The sequence below is a fragment of the Typha angustifolia genome, chromosome 10, assembly GCF_048772165.1.
Source record: "Typha angustifolia cultivar Huaian chromosome 10, ASM4877216v1, whole genome shotgun sequence".
In the NCBI taxonomy this organism is placed as follows: Eukaryota; Viridiplantae; Streptophyta; class Magnoliopsida; order Poales; family Typhaceae; genus Typha; species Typha angustifolia.
The window spans coordinates 12,185,062-12,205,685 of record NC_133248.1 but is presented as its reverse complement, the minus strand read 5'-3'; the positions used below and the strand labels follow the sequence as shown (position 1 = coordinate 12,205,685).

Below are 20,624 nucleotides of genomic sequence, written 5' to 3'. Positions count from 1 at the left end.
TAATGGATCCTATCACATATTATATATATAACTTCTGCATATTGGATATTATAAAGGGAAACACTGTGCACTTGTTCAGATACTTTAATGCATTACCCACTTGCCTAGTTGCCTCTGTCTCCTTGGAAATGGAACTCTTTTGTGGAAGACTTTCAATTTTTCCATGATCTGATATCTACCTCAAATCTCGTGCTAGAAAATGTTCAGGTTCCAGATCTTGCAGCTACATAATATTGCAACCATTTTACCATAGAAATTATAATTGTCTGATTTCATCTTTCTGGAGGAATAGACGTGGACCCAGGTGGACAATTTTGCTGTCAGTTCTTAATAATTTGAGAGATTCTTCCTGTGGAATTAATTATTGATTAATAGGCTTGATAAAGATTTAACATTTAAGATTCTTAATGATATAATAATTCAAAAAATTAAAAGATTTGAGGGTTTAATAGTTAATTATTTATTTTAAAAATATATTATCTTGCAAATTATTTTTTTGACAATTATATTATCTTAATAATATATCAAATAAAAGACACATATCCTTAATTAAGAGAAATGTATATATTAGAATAATGATATTGGTGTCTTTTTATAATTAACTTGATGAAAGTTTAATTAAATATTATTAATTTAAAATTGATTTAAACTAAAATTTAACAATAGATAGATTAAACGAAGTCTACCGCTATAGAATCAAATTTAAATTATTTAGTATTAAGTGACATATTCTATAATTAAGGTATAATCATATTTATCACAATTATATGAGATAGAAATCTTAATACAAGAAAAGAAAAGAATATACAACCCCATAATTTAATGTTCTTAACTAACACTTCATTTTTTTTTACGTGATTTGATTTTGAAACCCGTACCGAGAAATCTGAATATAAAAACTGACAGTTATAACTATTAAATTATCGTTATAAATTTTAGAAGAGCATATTGAAGTAATTGTCTCCAACCGAGGAAGTTAGATATCTACCAGTAGAAGATGTCTCTTGTTTAGAACGTCGAGCACGAGTTTTGTTTGCTGATGAGCTTGGTAGATGACAGACAGTAAAGATAAGATTGCAAACAGGAGGAAAAACCTATCTACTAAGTTAACCAACTTTTTAAGAGTGCTTATGTCCAAAAAAGTAATAAAATAATAATTGATACAGAATAGTAATTCCCGGGGCCCAGGGGTAGGAGATCTTATCCCATCTCATGTGAAGTTCATCTATCTTTGTTTGCTTATAATGTAAAGATATTTTAAGTGTGTTCATGTGCAATTATCTTTACGTAAGAAACTCTAATAAGTAAAAACCATTGGCAACTATAATTAAACAGCTCAACAAACAAATTTATATCATCACCTCCTCTCCTCTCCTCTCCTCTCGCTCCTTTCCACTCCTCACCACCATGACTACACCCAAGACAACCACCGAAGAGCTCTCCCCTTCCGGTCTGCCCGTGAAGCCGATCCCGGGCAGCTACGGGCTCCCCTTCTTCTCCTCACTCCGCAGCCGCCTCGACTTCTACTACTTCCAAGGCCACCACCTCTTCTTCTCCTCCCGCATCTCCCGCTACTCCTCCACCGTCTTCCGCGTCAATATGCCCCCCGGCCCATTCCTCGCCTCCGACTCCCGCGTCGTCGCCGTCCTCGACGCCCACAGCTTCAGCATCCTCCTCGACTCCTCCAAGGTCGACAAATCCGACACCCTCACCGGCACGTACCTCCCTTCCCTCTCCCTCTACGCCGGCTACCGCCCTCTTGCCTACCTCGACACCTCCGAGCAGCGCCACACCACCCTTAAAAACCTCATCTTTGCCCTCCTCGCCTCTCGCAAATCCCACTTCGTCTCCTCCTTCCGAGACAACTTCTCCTCCCTCTTCGACAAGGTTGACTCCGGCCTCGCCTCCTCCGGCCCCGTCCAACTTAACGAGCTAAACGAGTCGGCGTCGTTCGACTTCATGTGCGAGGCCTTCTTCGGCGCCAAGCCCAGCTCCGCCATCGGCCCGAACGCCCATAAGATGGCTTTGAAATGGCTCTTCTTCCAACTCCACCCCCTCATCACTCTCAACGTGCTCCCAAAGTTCCTCGAAGACTTGCTCCTCCACACCTTCCACCTCCCGGCCTTCTTAGTCGCCTCCGACTACAAGGCGCTCAACGCCTTCTTCTCCCAATCCGCAACCCAAATCCTCGACCAGGCTCAAGAGATGGGCCTCTCGCGCGACGAGGCATTGCATAATATTATCTTCGCCACGATTTTTAATGCATACGGCGGGGTTAAAATATTCTTACCCGTGATCTTTAAATGGCTCGCGAAAGCCGGACCCAACTTGCACGCGAGGTTGGCTCGCGAGGTCCGGTCGGTGGTCCGGTCCGATAACGGCTCGCTAACGCCGGCCGGATTGGACCGGATGGATCTGGTCAAGTCGGTGGTGTGGGAGTCGCTCCGCATGGACCCACCCGTCGAGTACCAATACGGTCGCGCCAGGTCGGATCTAATAATCGAGAGCCATGACGTGGCGTTCCGGGTCAAGAAGGGGGAGATGATCTTCGGGTACCAGCCGTTCGCGACGCGGGACGAGAGGGTGTTCGTAAACGGCCGGGAGTTCGTAGCTGACAGGTTTGTCGGGAAGGAGGGGAGGAAGCTGCTACGATACGTGGTGTGGTCGAACGGGGCCGAGACGGACGAGCCCAGCGTTACCAACAAGCAGTGCCCTGGGAAGGAGATGGTGGTGACGGTGGGGAGGTTGCTGGTGGCGGAGATCTTCCTCCGTTACGATACGTTCACGGCGGATGTCGGGGTGCTACCATTGGAGCCTAAGATCACCATCACGTCCGTCAACAAGGCAACGGACGGCTAGCTGATGATTGTTAAAGATGACGTTGATGAATCCTTGTTACTCTCGATCGTTTCTTTATATGTACGCATGATTGCATTATGAGATGCGTGTGTGTGTTTGTGTGTGTGTGTTTCTCGTAACTTTCCGTATTATATCTTTCTCAGATCTAAGAGTATTTTTTTTCCTTCTTTTTAAATATCTCAGATCTACGAGCTGGTAGCAGTGTATCCAATTTGATCATAATCTATTTGCTTTCTAATATAATATGGAATTATTGGAATACATTAAATCGTTGTGCTTCCTGTTCCATCTTCCTTTCCTCCATTAATTGTCTTGTTTCTATTGAAAAAAGAAGAAGAAAGGTACACTGACTATCATTCTGACATCCTCACTGGTAGAAAGATCATGTTGGGAATTGCACTAGTCCCATATATCCATCTAATAATTGTATCCGTTCGGTTGAGGAATAAAAGTTTCCTATTTATTAATTAAGAATTGTTTATTCATAATTTATAGCTAAATATTATTTAAAATTAGTATAATGAATATCATGGTTTAATATTCTCGTAGTATTACTTAATATCATGAACACCAGGCTCTTTATCTTTTTATTTTGTTCCAACTTAAAATTGAAATAAAAGAGAAAACACTTAAATCATGTTTAAAGTTAACATATACATTTATTAAAATACTGGTTAAAAGAGTATTTCTTCCGTACAATAGAGTTAATTATTTATCAATCAATTTGATAAAGATCTAACGGTTAAGATCTTTAAGGGTATAATAGGAATGAAAAATATTACCGGTTCAATAGGTAATTTCTTTTAGATATATCATCTTGCATATTATTTTTTAACAATTATATTATCTTAATATTTTATTAAGTAAAAGACATATATATCATTAAGTGATGTCTTTTATAATTAACTTGATGAAAATTTAATAATATTTTATCTTTTTTAAAGGTGCATTGAAGTATTAACATTATTATTATTATTATTTATCCATGACACCCTCTATTCTAGTATTATAATCAAACACACACAAAACAAAAAGAAACATAATTACGATAATTCATGGAGAGGAGAGTAAGATTGTTTTGTTACTTTTGTATTTGGTTACCGTACTAGAATAAAAGGACCTGCTGTTATTCCAACTCTAAAGTTAAAGTAGGAAAATAAGAATAGAATGTCCAGTATTCATGGTATTAGTAATGCTGTGAGAATGTTACAATGATATTAATTTTATCATATCTGGTGGTATTTGATTAGAAACCATAAAATATGAATTCTTAATTCATACTTAATCCCTTATTCTTCCACCAAATAGGAGCATAAAAAGAGTATAACACTATTCATGACTACCTTATTCCGCTCTTATTTTCATATTGTAGTCTGATAAACGATATCCACCTAACATGCTAGTCTATGGGAAAGAATTACACAGTAAGAAAATGAGTGTAATAACTTTATTACACACCCCCTCACTTACGGTAGAAAAATATACGTAACTTAAAATTATATACATTGACCATACCTTAGCACATTAAAACAACAGTATTTAAATATTATTATAAATATGAGTATGGGCCAACTAATAATCACTGCCTTGCTCTTTTATCCGACTTACAAGTAGTCAAAAGAATCGGCAAATTATTAAATAAGACTTTCTTTCTCTCGCCCTCCTCCTATCTTATCTTTGGGAGCTAGGAAACTGACAAATATTAGATAAAAAAGATAACGTCTAACATGATTAAAATACTAAAAGGAGATTTCTTTAGTCCTTCAATAGGTGTTATTTTGCCATAAAATAAATAAAAACGTGTAACACCCAACTACTGGAAGGACGCATCTCGAAGAATAAAGGGAAACGTTCAGAGCTTATCACACTGAGTATGTGCATAAAAGCCAACTTATACCAAATCATTATATATTAGACGGCAGTAGATTGAGACGATAACATGTAATCTTCTGCAGAATTTGCATTTCAAGAAAGAAGCCGCTTTCGGTAATTTGAAAACAGTAGAACTAAAAGAATCGTACACCCTCCCTATTCAGACGTCATAAAATGAGTCTTACACTAAAAAATAGTTGGCGAAGTAAACTAACATCATGGCACAATCAAGAGAATTACCTTTTAAAGTTCACAAAATTCGTCGAATGAAAAACCCTTGTGAACACAATAATGTGCTGCTTGGAATGCTTAAGTTGATAACCAGGTTGAAATTAGCAGCAACAGAATCATTGTTCCCAAACCATACATTACAAGAGTGTCAGAGTTCTCATCCTCCAACCTATCTTGTAAAAGCTTTGTCCACTCATGGAAAGTGGAATGGACCCCCTGCATATGTCAAGAGTATTAGTTTTGTAAAACCCTTGAAACAATGTAGACACTAACACTTACTTTCATATCCTGGATGTTTGGTTTGTCCTCGTGAGTTTCACTTTCTAACAGAATTCGGTCAGCCTCTCTTTGTTCCGAAACCAATGGTTCTTCAATGCCAGATGCAACTGAGAAGCCTGTGTAGGCAGAATCCATGTGGATTGTTTTCATGACTGAACCAAAGAAGTTCGTGACAGGTACCTGATCACACCCAAAATGGGATTAGATTTTGCTACGGTCCTGAATCAGTAAAGCATAAACATATCTTCAGCTCAGGTCATCTGGCCTATTGGATGATTTGAGAAATCATTTGGAAAGTAGAACATGTCTTTGTCATCGTTGCCCATACCTTGTTTAAAGGTCGTTCATAAAGGTCCATTCGGTAGTATGCAGTAGACATCAACATATTAGGATTGTATGACTTGAAAAGACTGCAAACATTCACATGCTTAGCAATGTATAATTTTTTATGATACATTTATGGAAGGTTCCACAGTTATGCATACAGAAAGATCAGAAAAGTCTATTCAAAGAAGTTCCCAAAGACTGTAGAAATTTATAGCATACCTGTCCAATGAGGCATTGCTGTACATGTTCAACCTCTCAAAAAAAGCAAGAGTGTAGAAAGTGAACCTATCCACAACAGACACACCAATCTACAATGATAAAGCATGATTAACATAATAGTTATTGACATCAAAGGATATGGATGAATACACATGAGGCAGAAATATCAATATTATTAATGAGGTCAACAAGGAAAATTATACAAGGATACATGACAGTGAACATAATCTTACGTCAGAGTCAAGATGATGAGAATATGAATTTTCTCCTTTCATACTACTTCCAATTGCTAGTACACCAGGTGAGTGAAGCTGCAGGTTTCCAGACATGCATCAAAATATTGCAAAAGCAAAATAAACTGATTGTACTAGTCTCACTAATGCACTAGGAAATTAAACAGATGAACTAAACTAGTCGAGCTCTAACTTCTGAGAGAACTATATTATGCAAAAAAAAAATTTGAATTAAGGAAACGTCCAAAAATCTCATTTTGTTTCAGGTCAAGAGATTTTTTGAACTCTTAGAGAAGCATTCTGCACTAATTGTCTTCACTTATCATGTCAAATACAAAACAAACCTGAGAGAATAGAGTTGCAGCTTGACAAGTATCGACCATTATCAGCAGCTCCTTGAATCTAAAGGAATCAAAAGAAGCCAAATGAGCTTGTTCCTTCTCAACATGCCTAAAGCAATAACTAAAATAAAGACAAATTTAAACAGCAAAAAATCCCACCGATGCTTCTCCTTCATTTGCTTTACTGCATCAGCTAAATCATGGCTCTGAAGTTCTTCAGAATCTTGAAATTTTAAAAATTCATCCCCTCCGTGCCCAGTCATGTACAAGAGAATGTGGCTACCTTCATCACTTAATAACCGCTTCGATCTTGGAACAGCATTCTCATGCCTTCCAGTCAAAACCCGTAAAAAGTTTTCAACAGTTACTTCATAACCTCGATAATCAACCTGTTAGTTGAAGGCAGACTGGCAGTCTCTCAGAAATAAGTGCAGCGGTTATACGAAATATGAATTAAGAGAAGAAAAGGTTCTCCCTAACTCTATTAGGATTTAAGATGTGCTATTATTCAGCTATAGTTGGATCGGTATTTTCAACAGTCCATAGATTCTTACAAGTTAACATTGTTTCAATTGCGACATTATCGAACATTAGTGCCCTCCTAAGCAAGTCATATATCATCTTCTCTTGTAAAATATAACAGAACAGACAAACTCACTTCAACATTATCTCCATACAAGTTGAGCTGGTGGTTCTCATTGTTGAAAACCTGAGCTGGATAATTATTCCTAGCATTGCACGCCATATCATCTGCCAACATAAGTATTATCCGCTCATCAGGTATCCCAAGTCTCTTCACAGTCCTGGTGACAAAATTGGCTACTAAGCTCGAGCAGTTTTGAACATCCAAGATAGAAAAAACCCCGAAATAAGGCTATTATCCTGCTTACCTATATAAAGATAGAGTATTTGCCATATGTCTGTAATTAAACCTGGTTGAAGATAGGAAACATAAGCACACAACCAACATACTAAATTGAAGAGAAAAAAAAAATAGCATAAGACCTGCATACAAACAAAATTCTTCGGAAAAAAACATCAAATTTTAAAAATTGATTAGTTGAGTCGGTGATATAAATACACATCGACCAATGGAAAAGCAGGGAGAATCCAAGAAATTATGGTCTACTCCTTCCTCGAGGTATGTTAAGCAAAGCGGAATCAAACACGACGAGAAGAGAGGAGTAGAGTAGATTACCAGAAGCGGGAGGTGCAGACCAAGACGGCCCAGTTGTTATTATGCATCGTGGAGGAAGACGAAGGAGATGGAGCGCAAACCAAGAGCAAGAAGACCACAAAAAACCCACGGGATCCAGACGAATCATGCCACAAAGGCACCGATCTCGACGCCATGAATGCTCCCCTCCTCCGCCTTCCTCAAGCTAGAGCTCGGATCCGAAATGGAGGGTTTCGAGATCGAAAGGGCTCGGAGAAAGCGAGTGAGACGAGCTCTCAGATCGAGCAATTCTGGGGAAGAAAGAGTTGGGCTAACGGATCCATCATAAAATTCTTGGGCTTAAAGGGCACAATAGAAGAAAAAAAAAATTGGGCTCATTTAGTTTCGCCAGTAAACTATTTGATTAAATGCCTGTGTATGGCCCAACCTAGTTAGCTAAATCCACTAGGCCTTTTTTGGCGCAGAAATTCCAATAGACTATTTTTACTAGTTGATGGGCCGCCGGCCCGGAGAAAGGCCCGCCAAACCAAAGACGAATTGGGCTTCGCCTTAGTCTCCCATGGCATATGATATGAGGATCCAAGTTGGCACAAATCCTACTTTATATATATATATATATATATGCTGATAATATTTTGGTAAATTTTGTGTCTATTTTCATTCCCCTTCTTTTTACCTTGGGAGGGAAAACCCCAAAATGTTCGTACCAACTCTTGTCGTCTAGATGCATTGAAGCACATGTCCTATCCCTACGAGAACAGGATCTTTCTTTTTTGTCTGTTTTTCTTTTTTCTTTTTCTTTTCTTTTGGGAATGGAAAAGTCCATAGACTGCACGACAACAGGATAAGAGACCTCTTTTTCCACAAAAAATCTATGAAACTTTCAATGCAGATGACCTACCACATGATACGAGGACGATCATACATGCATGGTACGTCTTTGTCCACATCTTACATCACAAACACTGTATCTATGTATGTAATTCGGTAACTTGTCTCATGTTGACCGTGGGGCTAAGTTAGAAGATGCATGATGCCATGCCATGCCATGCCATGCCATGCAAAAGCAGAATCCGATAAGTGGGGCCCGTAGTCCAAGGTACTATTACATATATATATATATATCTCTCTCTCTGTGTTCCTTTTCCTTAGATGCGATCGGATACGATGCTTTGGGAGAGAGTGTGGGGCCGAATCGAATCCCTAGAAGGATATCGCGTATCCCAGTCGTCTCTCAAGTGTCTCGTCTCTTCCTCTTCTTACGTCCACCATCTCGTGAAAATCTTTTGGGAGAGCGACACGACGATGCGACGTGCGACTCGACTCTCTCGTGGTGGTTGGCCGATTCCATGCACGTTGCCAGCCCCATGCAACGCCTGCAATATATTCTTCCAAAGTCTCCTTATAAGATGGTCGGTCTTTTTTACATTACTATCTTTTTGGCAAACCATCTTTGTTACGTAGATCTTGTTACTACTACTACTACTCTTTCCCTTAGCCGCCCATTGTAGCCACGTGGTCGCTTCAATGGTCAACTAACTTGTCCGTTATGTGGACTAATAAGATATCAAAGAATCCAAAGTGATTTTGGGGTTGGAGATAGACAGGAAGGACATAGCTAGCTGCCCATGTTGGGGTTTGTTCGACGAAATTGCACATTGAAAAGATTGGCGTTCAATCACGAGATGTACTGGAAACGAATCCGCCCGGTCTCTAACATCCATCACTTTATAGATGCATCCAGTGATAAATCCTGGAATTATATACACCATATCAAAGAGAGAGATTTGTTTACGATCCAAGCTTATCACTTCAAATCCTTATCTTCTCGTATAATGCCAACATCTCTCGAGCTTAGTCTATGACTTGTAGTTGGCCCCAGATCCGCTAATGACGTAGGAGATAATTCGATCGATCCCCATGATTACAGAGGAAAATTGGTAGTGGTTGTTGTTAACCCGATACCATTAATCAATCAGATGGTTATTGACTTACATATACATACGCAACGTCTATTGGCTATATATCTTTGACCGAGAGGGATAGATAGCTAAGCATATCAACAATGGAAGATATGAAAAGCCCATGCCATCATGGGAACGATTCCTATACTAGAAGGAAATTGTACGTCCAGACACATAAAAGTTAGATAAAAACAAACAAAAAAAGAAGGAAATTTATTTATTTTGGGGGTACTTGCTAGTCAACTTTGTTCAGCTACGTGACACAAGGATCTCGTTTGATAGATATCCTTAGATACTCTAGAGGTCGATCTACGGACGTTAATTCTCTTTTCTTTTTCTTTCTTCCAATTATTATTTGAAAAGGAACATCTACTAAAAGCTGCCTCTTTTACGTTTCCCTCTATAAAACATGGATGATGCCTAAGTTAAATATGCAACCTACTTCTTGCAGCAGCTAGCCATGTAGACTAATACTTTTAAGGGACACATATACTTCCCTCCCATAATTAGGCTATAAAGTAAATATATAGAGCTCAGGATCTAGTATTGGTGTCTCTCCTTACTACTACTAGCGTGAAGCCAAGTGGTCATCCTATGCCTTAAGAGGATCTAACACGCCCTAAATTCTTTTAATCCGTAGAACTCTATCGTCTCCATTAATAATTAAAAGTAAACATTAAGTTCCCGGCAGAAAGTGACCGAAACACACCTAACTTCTTGTTTCCCTTTGTAAAACATGACTAATGCCTATATAGATCGTGCTTGAAACGAGGGTATCTCTAATATTTTTTTTACTATCAATTCCCAATGTAGATTCTTGTTAATTGGTTGCCTCGGACCTATAATTTTAATTTATTATTCTTGTTTTATAGGAGTCTGCACAAAAGTCAAGCAATATGGACTAATAATTGATCACAAATCTAACCACCTGTGCTGGAAGATCACAGCTCCTCAGATATCATCACAGTGTCCAAGACCCAATTGAGAATCTCCTCTGCCGTTGGTTGTTGGTACAACTCCGCTGTGCTATAGATTTGGTTCTATCCAACCCCAAGGAAGATATATGCTCAAGCCCTGTACATTTTGCACTTTGGAGGTCCTGTTCTTTTAGAGAGACAAATGACTAGCCTATCATGGCGACAAGTTGCAAGGATCGTTCTTTTATTATTTCCAAACAGAAGAAAAGAAAAGTTGCAAAGAGTGCACTGGATTTATTACTACAGCGAGTCTATGGGCTTGATGTTACCACTGGTTTGCTTACCAACTTGTACTACCGATGGGCCATGCCATCCTTCATTGCAGGGATTCCCACCATACGTGAGCATATGGGTTGTCTAACGAGCTCTTAGTAAGTGCATGACAATGAACTAAAAGCTTTGCAAAACTATAGGCCGGTATGGAATAACTCATATATTGTGCTTGTCGATCACCTACTAGATCTAGTTTACTGTGCTTGGTTGGGCTCACTTTGTTACCAAATGATTCTCTATCTAAGAACCTATTAAGCTCGATCCTTTAATGTGATTAGCAGTTCACATGTATGATAGCAGATCGTGAGGATGTCATTTAAGTAATTATCACGCCTAATACTCTAGATTATAACATCAATGGGAATTAAGTCCACCTTTGCTTTTATTTAATAAATCTCTTTTGGGTCATATCTTATTCCAGTCATGGAAACATCTATTTCGCCCACAGTTTTTGAACCTTATTATCAGTATTATTTATATAGCCTCTGGTGTTTTGTCCCTGTTAGAGCAGGTCGTATTTATTTACATGACAAGAAGAATAAGTAGACCAAATCTTAGTCTATAGCAAGACAAGTTCGTTGGAATATCTTTTTTTTTATTATTTTAAAAAAATAACTGGGAAATTTATGGTGTGCTAATTAGGTTAGTAGGTGCTGATGTTGGAATTGACCTTAGGAATACTCTTATAAAATGACCCCTTCTAGCTATCCTTTTATTTCTTTCCAATATTCATGATATATATGTATGAACGTAAGGGGGAATTATTATCGTTATAACCTATAAAACTTTGCCCACTTGAATTGATATTACCTTCTAGTTTACCATGGGAATCAAAGCAATCCACTCACCAGCACTTTAAATTTTGGTATGTTAGTGAAAGTATAACTGTATAAGTTAGGTGGTCTAAGGCAAAATCTAGCAACAGGATTGTGGTTCCGAGCTGAAAGGACTGATGATCTTTTTCTTCGATTCGTCACCAATTGGCTTGTCTCAAAAGTGGATCTACAATTGCCACGTTGGGTATTTGTTACTTCCATCAAATAAAGATCCGATGACTTTTTGGTGGGTACTCGAATTGAAATCTCTCGAATTCGTCTATGGTTGATTTAGACAATTAGACGTGGATCTCCTCAATCCCTACTAACTATTTTAAAATAACAACAGTCGAATAATTTACTTGGTTCTAGAAATATATATATATATATATATATTGATCTTTTAAATAAGTGCCGGAGAAAAATAACTAACGTATTCGTGCGTCGCAATCTAGTGCATTTAATAACCTTTAAACCCTCGGTTATACCAACGGAAGAGTGTACGATAATTATTTGTCAAAATATCATCTATATATTTTTTAAATATATATATATATATATGTATTCAAAAGAATTTGAATAATTAAAATTTTGAATTGTGAATGAAACGTGCTGCATGTTTGAAAATTGTACATGGTCCACAACTCGGTGTTGGATCCGCATCCTGTGACTGTGATCTTATGACATGATTAAATTCCAGTCTGAAATATGTCATATTCACGTAGTCATGGAGATTGTAGCTATAGATACGTTCATAACCACTAGTACATCACTGCATATAGAGATATGCACACAACTTGAGTTCACACGTTCATTAAGCAATTAATTCTTTCTTCATTGCTACGAGAGTGTGACTTATATGAACTTGACCCTTCAATAAATCGAGTACACATAGATTATCCAACTAGATCGGATCTACTTTTAGTGATTAATATTCCTCTTGATAGCAATCTCTCTGTCTTCAAGATACCATATCTTGGAGGCATTTGGTTAGGGAATACCTTTCAAATTAGTTTAGCTATATTTATTTCTTAAATTTGTAAAAAAAATATAAAAGTGGATAACTATGGTGTTTAATTGTAAACTAATATAGTTGGATAATAATTATATTAGATGTGACGTGAAAGATAATAACTTTAAAAAATATTTTAGCAAATGATCAAGATGCCATTTATAATGAATAGACTAGCAGTCTAGGACACCAGAGAGGAGAGACTGAGGGAGATAATAATTGAAATTATAATTGTTTAAAGTGAATTTTTTTCTAGGGAAAAATAATAATTAGGTTTTATTGTAAATAGAAAATATTGGATGGAAGACGAGGAGAGAAAGAGAAATAATAGACATTAATATCGAATTAAGTTGTTATTTAGTTAATATACTAAAATAAGCTCATGCTTAATTCACAATTAAACGGGTTAACGTGAGAGTGTTGTTAAAGTTTTTTTTTTCTCCTTGTTTTCTAACTTTAAGGTATGATTTGGATGACTAAGTTTTCAATATGCATGAGTGCATGGGTTAACGTGAGTGCAAGGGTTAACTTAACCCCTTTTCCAATATCAAACATGCATATATGTTAAAAGTTCTTTTCTTCACTTAAACTCCCAGCTGTTGAAACTGTCATCAATTATACAACCAACACACAAAGGTTGTATGGAATTTACTTCTTTTATTTTTTAATTTTTATTCCGACGTCGAAATTTATTTTCCTACAGGACAAAACAACTAGTACGTAGTACTATTATTATGTTTGATGGTCCACTTATTCTAATTAACCTCTCCCTTCCCACATAGGGATAAAATCTTGGCTCTTGTCCTCCGTATCTTTGAAAACTTGGATGAGCTTGGCCCAGAACAACCTCCTCATGCCACCCTCTTGGATCTCTCTGCGCCCTCCTAAAGATCTCTTGCTCCCTCCCTTTTATAAATCACCCCCTAGCTAGCTCCGAGAATTGTGAATTGTGAATTGTGAAACCATTCCACATGGAGCTATCAATGGCTTATCCTTTGCTAAGAGCCAAGCCCTTCTCATCCTTTCTCATAGTTGTCTCCCTTATAGCTAGCTTTGGCCAGCTAAAGTCATGGCCTGACGCACTCCCGCAAGAACTCCTCACCCTCGACATCGCTGAGAAAATCTTCCCAGATTCTAACGCTACTACTTTAGCCTCCACCGACTTCGGGAACCTAACACAAGCCCGGCCGGCGGCCGTGCTGTACCCGTCGTCTTCCCACGACATCGCGGCCCTCGTGCGCTTCTCTTATTCATCTTCCAGACCTTTTCCGATATCTCCACGTGGCCACGGCCACTCTATTTGGGGCCAGGCGTTCGCTCCTGAAGGAATTGTGGTCGAGATGGCGGCGCTAGGCCACGGCGGTGCCGGTCGGATTAATGTGACGCCGGCGTACGTGGACGCCGGAGGGGAGCAGCTGTGGATCGACGTGCTGCATGCGACGCTAGAGCATGGGCTCGCGCCACGGTCGTGGACAGATTATTTGTACCTCACTGTCGGCGGTACGCTTTCCAATGCAGGGATCAGCGGACAGGTCTTCCGGCACGGACCGCAGATCGCCAACGTCTACGAACTAGACGTTATCACAGGTATTCGGACATTACCGGAGACATTTTAGTCGGAGTGTTAACATGATTTCAGCGCAGAAGTCCTAAATTTTTATATAAATTATAAACATATCCTGAATCTATTTTTAAGGCTTGTGAAATATATCTCAAGCCAAGAGAAATGAGAAAAGTTTTAAGAATATGCAAAATATCATTTAAAAATAAAATAAAATAATAATAATAGCTTAAATTTTTATAATAGTGGGTGAGTTAACTAACGTGTCATTTGAGTTAAAAAGCTCAGAACCTCTAATCCGATGTTAACTCATGTGAGACATGTCTATACATGAATAAACTGTGCACGTCGACCCACGTTTTAGTAAAAATTATTGCTAACCACATTGACGTGGAGCAGGTAAAGGAGAGGCGATGACGTGTTCGAAGAACTCCAACTCCGACTTATTCCATGCAGTATTAGGCGGTTTGGGGCAATTCGGGATAATAACTCGGGCTCGGATAGCGTTACAACCGGCTCCAAAGATGGCTCGATGGGTCCGGCTCATGTACACGGACGTGGGGTTATTCACGAGGGACCAGGAGCGCGTGATATCGAGGGATCCCGATAAGCTATTCGCGTTGAATTACTTGGAGGGGTCGCTTCTGGTTGATAACAGCCTGATAGGGAGTTGGAGGTCGTCGTCCTTCTTCTCGAGGGCGGATATCGATCGGATAAGTGGGCTCGCGGCGAGGAGTGGGATACGTGCCCTCTACTGCCTCGAAGGTGCTGTCTACTACAACGAGGCCACCAAAGCTGACATGGATCAGGTCAGCAATCATAACAATAATAATAATAATAATAACAACAACAATAATAATACTAACTATAGTACCCAACAACTCCCCCTGAACTACCCCACTAGTATCCCATACCATCGAGTTTCTATTTTCGGAAAAGGCGTTGGGTAGTTATTTGGTTGTGTTTGATGGATGAGTAGGATCATAAGCTCTTGTCTCTCAGGCAACAGAGGTTCTTTGCTGGGCCAGGCCTAAGTTTGTGGTCCATATCATTGTGTGGTGATTAAAAATAGCAGCCTTTATACTACTGTGACATCGATTTCGTACTTGATCCTACTTCACAACCCCTCATCATCACTTCTCTTTCATATCCTTTGCTACGTAGAGCTGTAGAGACTCTCTAATATATATATAATTATATTTTCCTGTCCTTAAACCCATCTCTTTCTCTCACTTTCTTGGTTGGCCTTTCGGCGATAGTGTCGTATAAGCCAATCTCAAGGAATAGTGACATATAGTACTACAAATCACAGCCCTTGCTTACGTTAGATGAGCTTTCTTATATACGCACAACCATGCAATTTTGGACATGAGAGAGTTATGGTTACTTGTTGGAGTTTGTGCCGCAATAAATTCAAAGATCTTACTGGTGATCAACAGTGATGTTATTGTTTTGAATTTTGAGGCATGCAATAATAGTGGAGATACTTTTTAAGGTCACACTCTGCATTCAATTATGTATAAGAACAGATGTATACATATAGAGTACAACATTTCACATTATAGTTGACTTGTAACCTTATGGACAGGGACTCAGGCTGTTGCTTGAGGAGCTCAACTTTGTGCCAGGGTTTGCTTTCATGCAAGACATCTCATACCTCCATTTCCTCGATAGAGTTCACGACGGCGAGCTAAAACTCCGGTCGGCCGGCATGTGGGATGTTCCTCATCCATGGCTAAACATCTTCTTGCCCAAGTCTAGAATTCTAGATTTTGATCTTGGAGTATTCAAGGGGATCCTTAAGAACAACAAGGCCATGGGTCCTGTACTAATCTACCCCATGAACAAAACCAAGTATGTATACAACTTAAGTTCATTCACTCAGTGATCATTGTTTGAGTATATTCGATCTTCATCTAAGATATATATAATATAGATATAATAAAAAAATAAAAAATGGCAGGTGGGACGACGAGATGTCTGCTGTGATCCCAGACGAAGAAGTGTTCTACACTGTTGGATTACTGAGATCAGCCCTGGAGGGAGACTTGGACTACTTGGAGAGCCAAAACAATGAGATACTTCGCTTCTGTGATCAAGAAGGCATCGTTGTTAAGCAGTATCTACCTCACTATACTACTCGAGGCGATTGGATGAAGCATTTTGGCCCCAAATGGAATAAATTTCTCAAGATGAAGATGAAGTATGACCCAAAGGCACTCTTATCTCCAGGGCAAAAAATATTCACCTTCTTAGAAAAGAATCGCCTATATGGTTAGCAAAGTCCTAGGTTAAGTCATTCAGCTAGTGTACGATTAAAAGTTGTAATATAGTTCATGTTGAAGATCTTAGTATGTACTATATTAAATGATAGTTTGTGGTGAGGATTGTTATTGGTATGAATATAATAATTAATTTACTAAGAATAAGCTGCCGTCTTTTTTTATTTACTTATCATTGCATCTCATTATCATTAAAAGCTTATTATTTGAACATTAACATCAAACAAAGGGCCATTCTGCATACGAACAAAATAAGTGTGGGAAACATAATACGTCTAAAAGACGAGGGGTTATATACAAAAATTCCCTTAATTTTAGTGGTTTTATTTATTAAAATACCCTTCTCCACTCGACATTCCCGACGCCCCCTTCTCCGGGGATCGAAAAGAAACAAATCCCATGGTGATGGAGTTCCTCTACGACCACCGCCACCACCACCACCACCTCGTTCCTCCCCTCCTCCGCCGCGAGAACCGCGCCAAGCTGTTATTCTCTGCCGCCTTCCTCTCCCTCCTCCTCATGCTTGTCACCCCGAGAATCCCCCACTCCCCTTCCCTCCACCTCTTCGCCGACATGCGCAACTTCTTGGGTTCGTCTCTCCCAACCCCACGCAAACCCCACATTTTTCTCTCTCTATCTCTCTAACCGATTCCTTTCTGGTCTTGTTCCTCTTCCTCAGGCGTGCCCAATACCCTCAACGTCCTCACCACTTTCCCCTTCTTGCTCGTGGGGGTCCCCGGCCTCGTGCTCTGCCTCTCCGGTAGCTGTTTTGGTATAAGGTTGGTTAGTTGCTATTCGTTTGTCGTATCTTTCTTTGTTTTTATTAGGTTAATATTGGTGATGTGCTGTGGTGGTAGCTTGAAGGGAGAGGTTTTTGGATGGGCTCTGTTCTATGCTGGGAATGCTGCTGTAGCATTTGGTTCGGCTTATTACCACCTGAAGCCGGATGATGATCGCATTGTTTGGGACAGGTTACCGGTACATATGTGTGTTCAATTTGATTTCTATGCTAATATGTTCTGCATTGATTTTGCCAAGTATTTATCTTTGGTTTTGGGTCTGTTGGATATCGCATGTGAACAAAAGCATTGGATTGACATCCTTATAGTGTCTCTGCATTGCATTTAGTTGTTTAGAACGCACTAGTACTTGCTGGATATATGATGTAACTATGGAATGCTTGAATTTGATACTTAAAGTCTCAGTCGCAATTAGTGTCTGGCTGATTTTTGCTTCCTATGCCTGTGATATGAATATCCTGAAGACTTGTAATTTTTGGTGCAGATGATGATTTCGGCCTCTTCTGTCTTATCTATATTAGTTATAGAAAGGGTCGATGAGCGAATTGGAATATCATGTTTGTTTTCGCTCTTACTTCTTGTACTTGTCAGCATTGCATGTGAAAGGTCATTAATCCATTTCTCTTACTTATGTCCAAGTTTCTCTGACATTTTCTGAATGCTTAAAATATTATCTGACATTGTTTCTCTTGCTGTGCTGTCTTGGTTGCAGAACATTCGATGATCTTCGATTATGCATGATGTTCCATTTAATTCCATGCATTGCTATTCCTGCATTGGTTTTCTTGTTCCCACCAAAGTATACCCATTCAAGATTTTGGATTTTGGCATCAGGTTTACTCTAAACTGCAATTTTGCAATTTCCTCAATAAGTAGTGTGTCTGATAAAGCCCAAAACTTCAAATTGTTTTTTTACATATAATATGTACATATGCCTGATCTCCATCAATTACTACAGCACTGTCTTACTTGAATGTTATGCTTTGTGAGAAACTTGTCCTACACTTTGGCATATTGAAACCTATGTTTTTTGTCGAAGTATTCTTTTACTTTCGAGACTTGTGATACTTAATTTTTCATGTAATCACCTCTTTGCCAGTTCAGGGAAGATACATTGCCAATATTTTAGTACCAAGAAAAGATCTTCTAGGTCTTCTATTAGCATTCTCTTGCTAATGAAATTCCATGTAGGCTAGAACCTTCAATTATTCAATAGAATCTACATAGCATGAACTATGGAGGAAAATCATATCCAAGTGGTGGAGTGGAAAACTGTTCCCAAGGACACAAATCTAGTAGTAAATTATTGGATGTGGGATTGTTTGTTGGTTTTGAATAGTGAGTACTAGTTTGCAGTCCTGGATTCTTCAAACTATAAAAAATTTAATTAAGGTGATAATTTTGTTACATGAACTTCCATTTGGATCAAATGTCAGACAGAGTGCTAGACCACTTATTCTGCAGAAACTATGCATTTGGGCTATGAATACATAGGCTACTTTTCTTTCTATATCAACTGTGCTTCTTTGTCAGATTTTACAATTAAACGGATTCACAATAGGAAAAAAATTAACATAAGAAGTGATTTAATGGAAGACAATATCTAAATTCTTCTAACTTGAAACTGTGATATGGTCATTTCCTGTACATATCTGGATTTCTTTGTGCAACTTTAATTAAAAGGTGACATAATGGACTAAAATTTCATTATTTATTTGTTATTTACAAATTTTGGAGATCTTCCTGATGTGTCAAGTTTCATCACAGATATTTGGTGGTTTACTGTCAATGTCTGTGTGAGAATGATGCTTCATCAAATTGAAATGATCCTTGCAACATACATGTTTTCTCTTCCTATATTTTTGATGTTGTCAATTCATAGGTTTCTATCTTCTGGCAAGATTTGAAGGCATTGCTGATAAAAAAGTTTACAGCGTAAATCGATATTTTATCAGTGGCCACTCTTTGGAACACCTCTGTTTAGCAATGGTCTCCATTATACTCACTGTGATGCTGTGTTTCAGAAACATTAAGATCGCCAGGTATTAGCATCACCAACTTCATGTTACATATTTAATGTGTGAGTTTTTCTGAAATCATATCGCTTTTATTAAGATTTTGCTTAGAGATTATGCTGTCGGTTCTATATTGGTGTTTGTGTATGTCAAACAGAGAAATAGGTATGATCAGCGCAGGGCAATTTTACTACTGCCAGGGAATTCTTAATATTGACAGAGCAACCACCACCTCTTCTTGTCTTTCCTCTTTAGAGTGGTATTGTTGTCATTTTCAGAGTAATTGCCCTGGCAATGTCAACTCCCAATTCATGCACTTGCTCCTGGTGAAATAGGAATAGAACTTGCACATATACTACTGCTTTGGTTCATTGATTGTCTAAGCCATCTCAAGATGGATCCACTTGAATATAGGCTTCATCTTCTATGTTTGGTGAGCGAAGGGCTTCCTTGTGATGAAGCAACTTTTAAAGATTAACATGGCATATGTTTATAAATGGTACTTGCACGAATTAGTTGTCATCTGGACTATGCTCTATTGACTTTTAAGATGGAGTTTGATGCTGTAGCTATATATTCTTTTGATTAGCTAAACTGGTCTTCAATTCATTAGGTTATTTGTACTTAGCAAGGGTTTCATGTGGGTGATTTTTCCTTTACACTTCTCTTCATTATGCTCCAGTAATTTCAGATTCTATTAATAAGTTCTCGGTTGCAAAATTGAGTTAGTGTCACTTACTTAATATTAGGACTAAAAAACTAAAGATTTGAATAAGTAAAAGTAGAAAATAATCATGATAAGCAATGTGTGATTTTCTTTACATGATTGATGCTGTACGTACTTAAGTATTTCTGTACTGGTACTTTAGACACTCATTCCTCTATCTGTTGCTTACAAGCTATAACTATTTTAGCAAGTTAAACATTTCTTTTAGCTTATGATATGTAATTATAGACTCTGTGGGCATGTAATAGTTTCTTAATTTGTGAGCTGTGTATCGGATATATTGTGGATGCGTCTTTTGTCAATTGAACTCAGGCTGCTATATTTTCTCTTTTGTGCTTGCAGAGACTGCTAAAGATGATCCAAGCTTAACAAGGCCATGAGGTGGTGACTTAACTTGATTGCCAGATATTTTATAGCTAACCAAGAAACAAAATGACTACATCCATCAGGAGCTGCTATCGACCATGGATTAGGTTCATTCTACAATTGGTGGTGGCTGCTTCAGGATCCCCCTTCCTTTTTATCCTTATGCTAGTGACCAAGGGGGCAGTGCTCTCTTGCTCTTATGATATTGTTAGAAGATGTATATAAGCTTATGACATTGGCTATTTCCTTTGGTATAAACTGATCATGAGATTAATTTGAGATTCTGCAATTTTT

The 20,624-nt window shown here is 38.5% G+C and overlaps 4 protein-coding genes across 4 annotated transcripts; 3 read left to right on the top strand and 1 right to left on the bottom strand.

Annotated features, from left to right (window-relative positions):
- The first annotated feature begins 1,346 nt into the window (after positions 1-1,346).
- On the top strand, positions 1,347-3,140 carry LOC140768797 (allene oxide synthase 4-like). The gene has a single exon (XM_073109216.1). It carries the CDS (start codon positions 1,408-1,410, stop codon positions 2,857-2,859), a length of 1,452 nt encoding a protein of 483 aa, XP_072965317.1. The 5' UTR covers positions 1,347-1,407; the 3' UTR covers positions 2,860-3,140.
- A 1,596-nt stretch (positions 3,141-4,736) lies between these two features.
- LOC140768472 (uncharacterized) lies at positions 4,737-7,844 on the bottom strand. The gene is made up of 10 exons (XM_073108752.1): positions 7,560-7,844; positions 7,252-7,293; positions 7,020-7,164; positions 6,521-6,750; positions 6,365-6,422; positions 6,021-6,098; positions 5,788-5,876; positions 5,570-5,651; positions 5,242-5,421; positions 4,737-5,178 (listed from the first exon to the last, which is right to left on the bottom strand). Exons 1-10 carry the CDS (start codon positions 7,712-7,714, stop codon positions 5,041-5,043), a joined length of 1,197 nt encoding a protein of 398 aa, XP_072964853.1. The 5' UTR covers positions 7,715-7,844; the 3' UTR covers positions 4,737-5,040.
- Positions 7,845-13,398: 5,554 nt separating this feature from the next.
- LOC140768471 (cytokinin dehydrogenase 6-like) lies at positions 13,399-16,524 on the top strand. The gene is made up of 4 exons (XM_073108751.1): positions 13,399-14,166; positions 14,540-14,949; positions 15,729-15,994; positions 16,104-16,524. Exons 1-4 carry the CDS (start codon positions 13,551-13,553, stop codon positions 16,417-16,419), a joined length of 1,608 nt encoding a protein of 535 aa, XP_072964852.1. The 5' UTR covers positions 13,399-13,550; the 3' UTR covers positions 16,420-16,524.
- A 260-nt stretch (positions 16,525-16,784) lies between these two features.
- Positions 16,785-20,623, top strand: LOC140768473 (uncharacterized). Its single transcript, XM_073108753.1, has 7 exons — positions 16,785-17,011; positions 17,102-17,201; positions 17,280-17,400; positions 17,707-17,828; positions 17,935-18,056; positions 19,105-19,264; positions 20,307-20,623. The coding sequence occupies exons 1-7, from the start codon at positions 16,822-16,824 to the stop codon at positions 20,314-20,316; spliced, it is 825 nt and encodes a 274-aa protein (XP_072964854.1). The 5' UTR covers positions 16,785-16,821; the 3' UTR covers positions 20,317-20,623.
- The last annotated feature ends 1 nt before the right edge of the window (position 20,624 follows it).

What these genes read in the sequence shown, in the direction of transcription:
- LOC140768797 (XM_073109216.1), top strand. Translation starts at nt 1,408, where the DNA reads ATGACTACACCCAAGACAACCACCGAAGAGCTCTCCCCTTCCGGTCTG.
- LOC140768473 (XM_073108753.1), top strand. Translation starts at nt 16,822, where the DNA reads ATGGTGATGGAGTTCCTCTACGACCACCGCCACCACCACCACCACCTC. An exon ending in CGACATGCGCAACTTCTTGG is followed by an intron (nt 17,012 to 17,101) that starts GTTCGTCTCTCC and finishes CCTCTTCCTCAG; the next exon opens with GCGTGCCCAATACCCTCAAC. An exon ending in TTGTTTGGGACAGGTTACCG is followed by an intron (nt 17,401 to 17,706) that starts GTACATATGTGT and finishes TTTTTGGTGCAG; the next exon opens with ATGATGATTTCGGCCTCTTC.
- LOC140768472 (XM_073108752.1), bottom strand. Translation starts at nt 7,714, where the DNA reads ATGGCGTCGAGATCGGTGCCTTTGTGGCATGATTCGTCTGGATCCCGT. An exon ending in AATACTCTATCTTTATATAG is followed by an intron (nt 7,165 to 7,251) that starts GTAAGCAGGATA and finishes TTTTGTCACCAG; the next exon opens with GACTGTGAAGAGACTTGGGA. An exon ending in CAAACATCCAGGATATGAAA is followed by an intron (nt 5,179 to 5,241) that starts GTAAGTGTTAGT and finishes TGACATATGCAG; the next exon opens with GGGGTCCATTCCACTTTCCA.
- LOC140768471 (XM_073108751.1), top strand. Translation starts at nt 13,551, where the DNA reads ATGGAGCTATCAATGGCTTATCCTTTGCTAAGAGCCAAGCCCTTCTCA. An exon ending in CGAACTAGACGTTATCACAG is followed by an intron (nt 14,167 to 14,539) that starts GTATTCGGACAT and finishes GACGTGGAGCAG; the next exon opens with GTAAAGGAGAGGCGATGACG. An exon ending in CCAAAGCTGACATGGATCAG is followed by an intron (nt 14,950 to 15,728) that starts GTCAGCAATCAT and finishes CCTTATGGACAG; the next exon opens with GGACTCAGGCTGTTGCTTGA.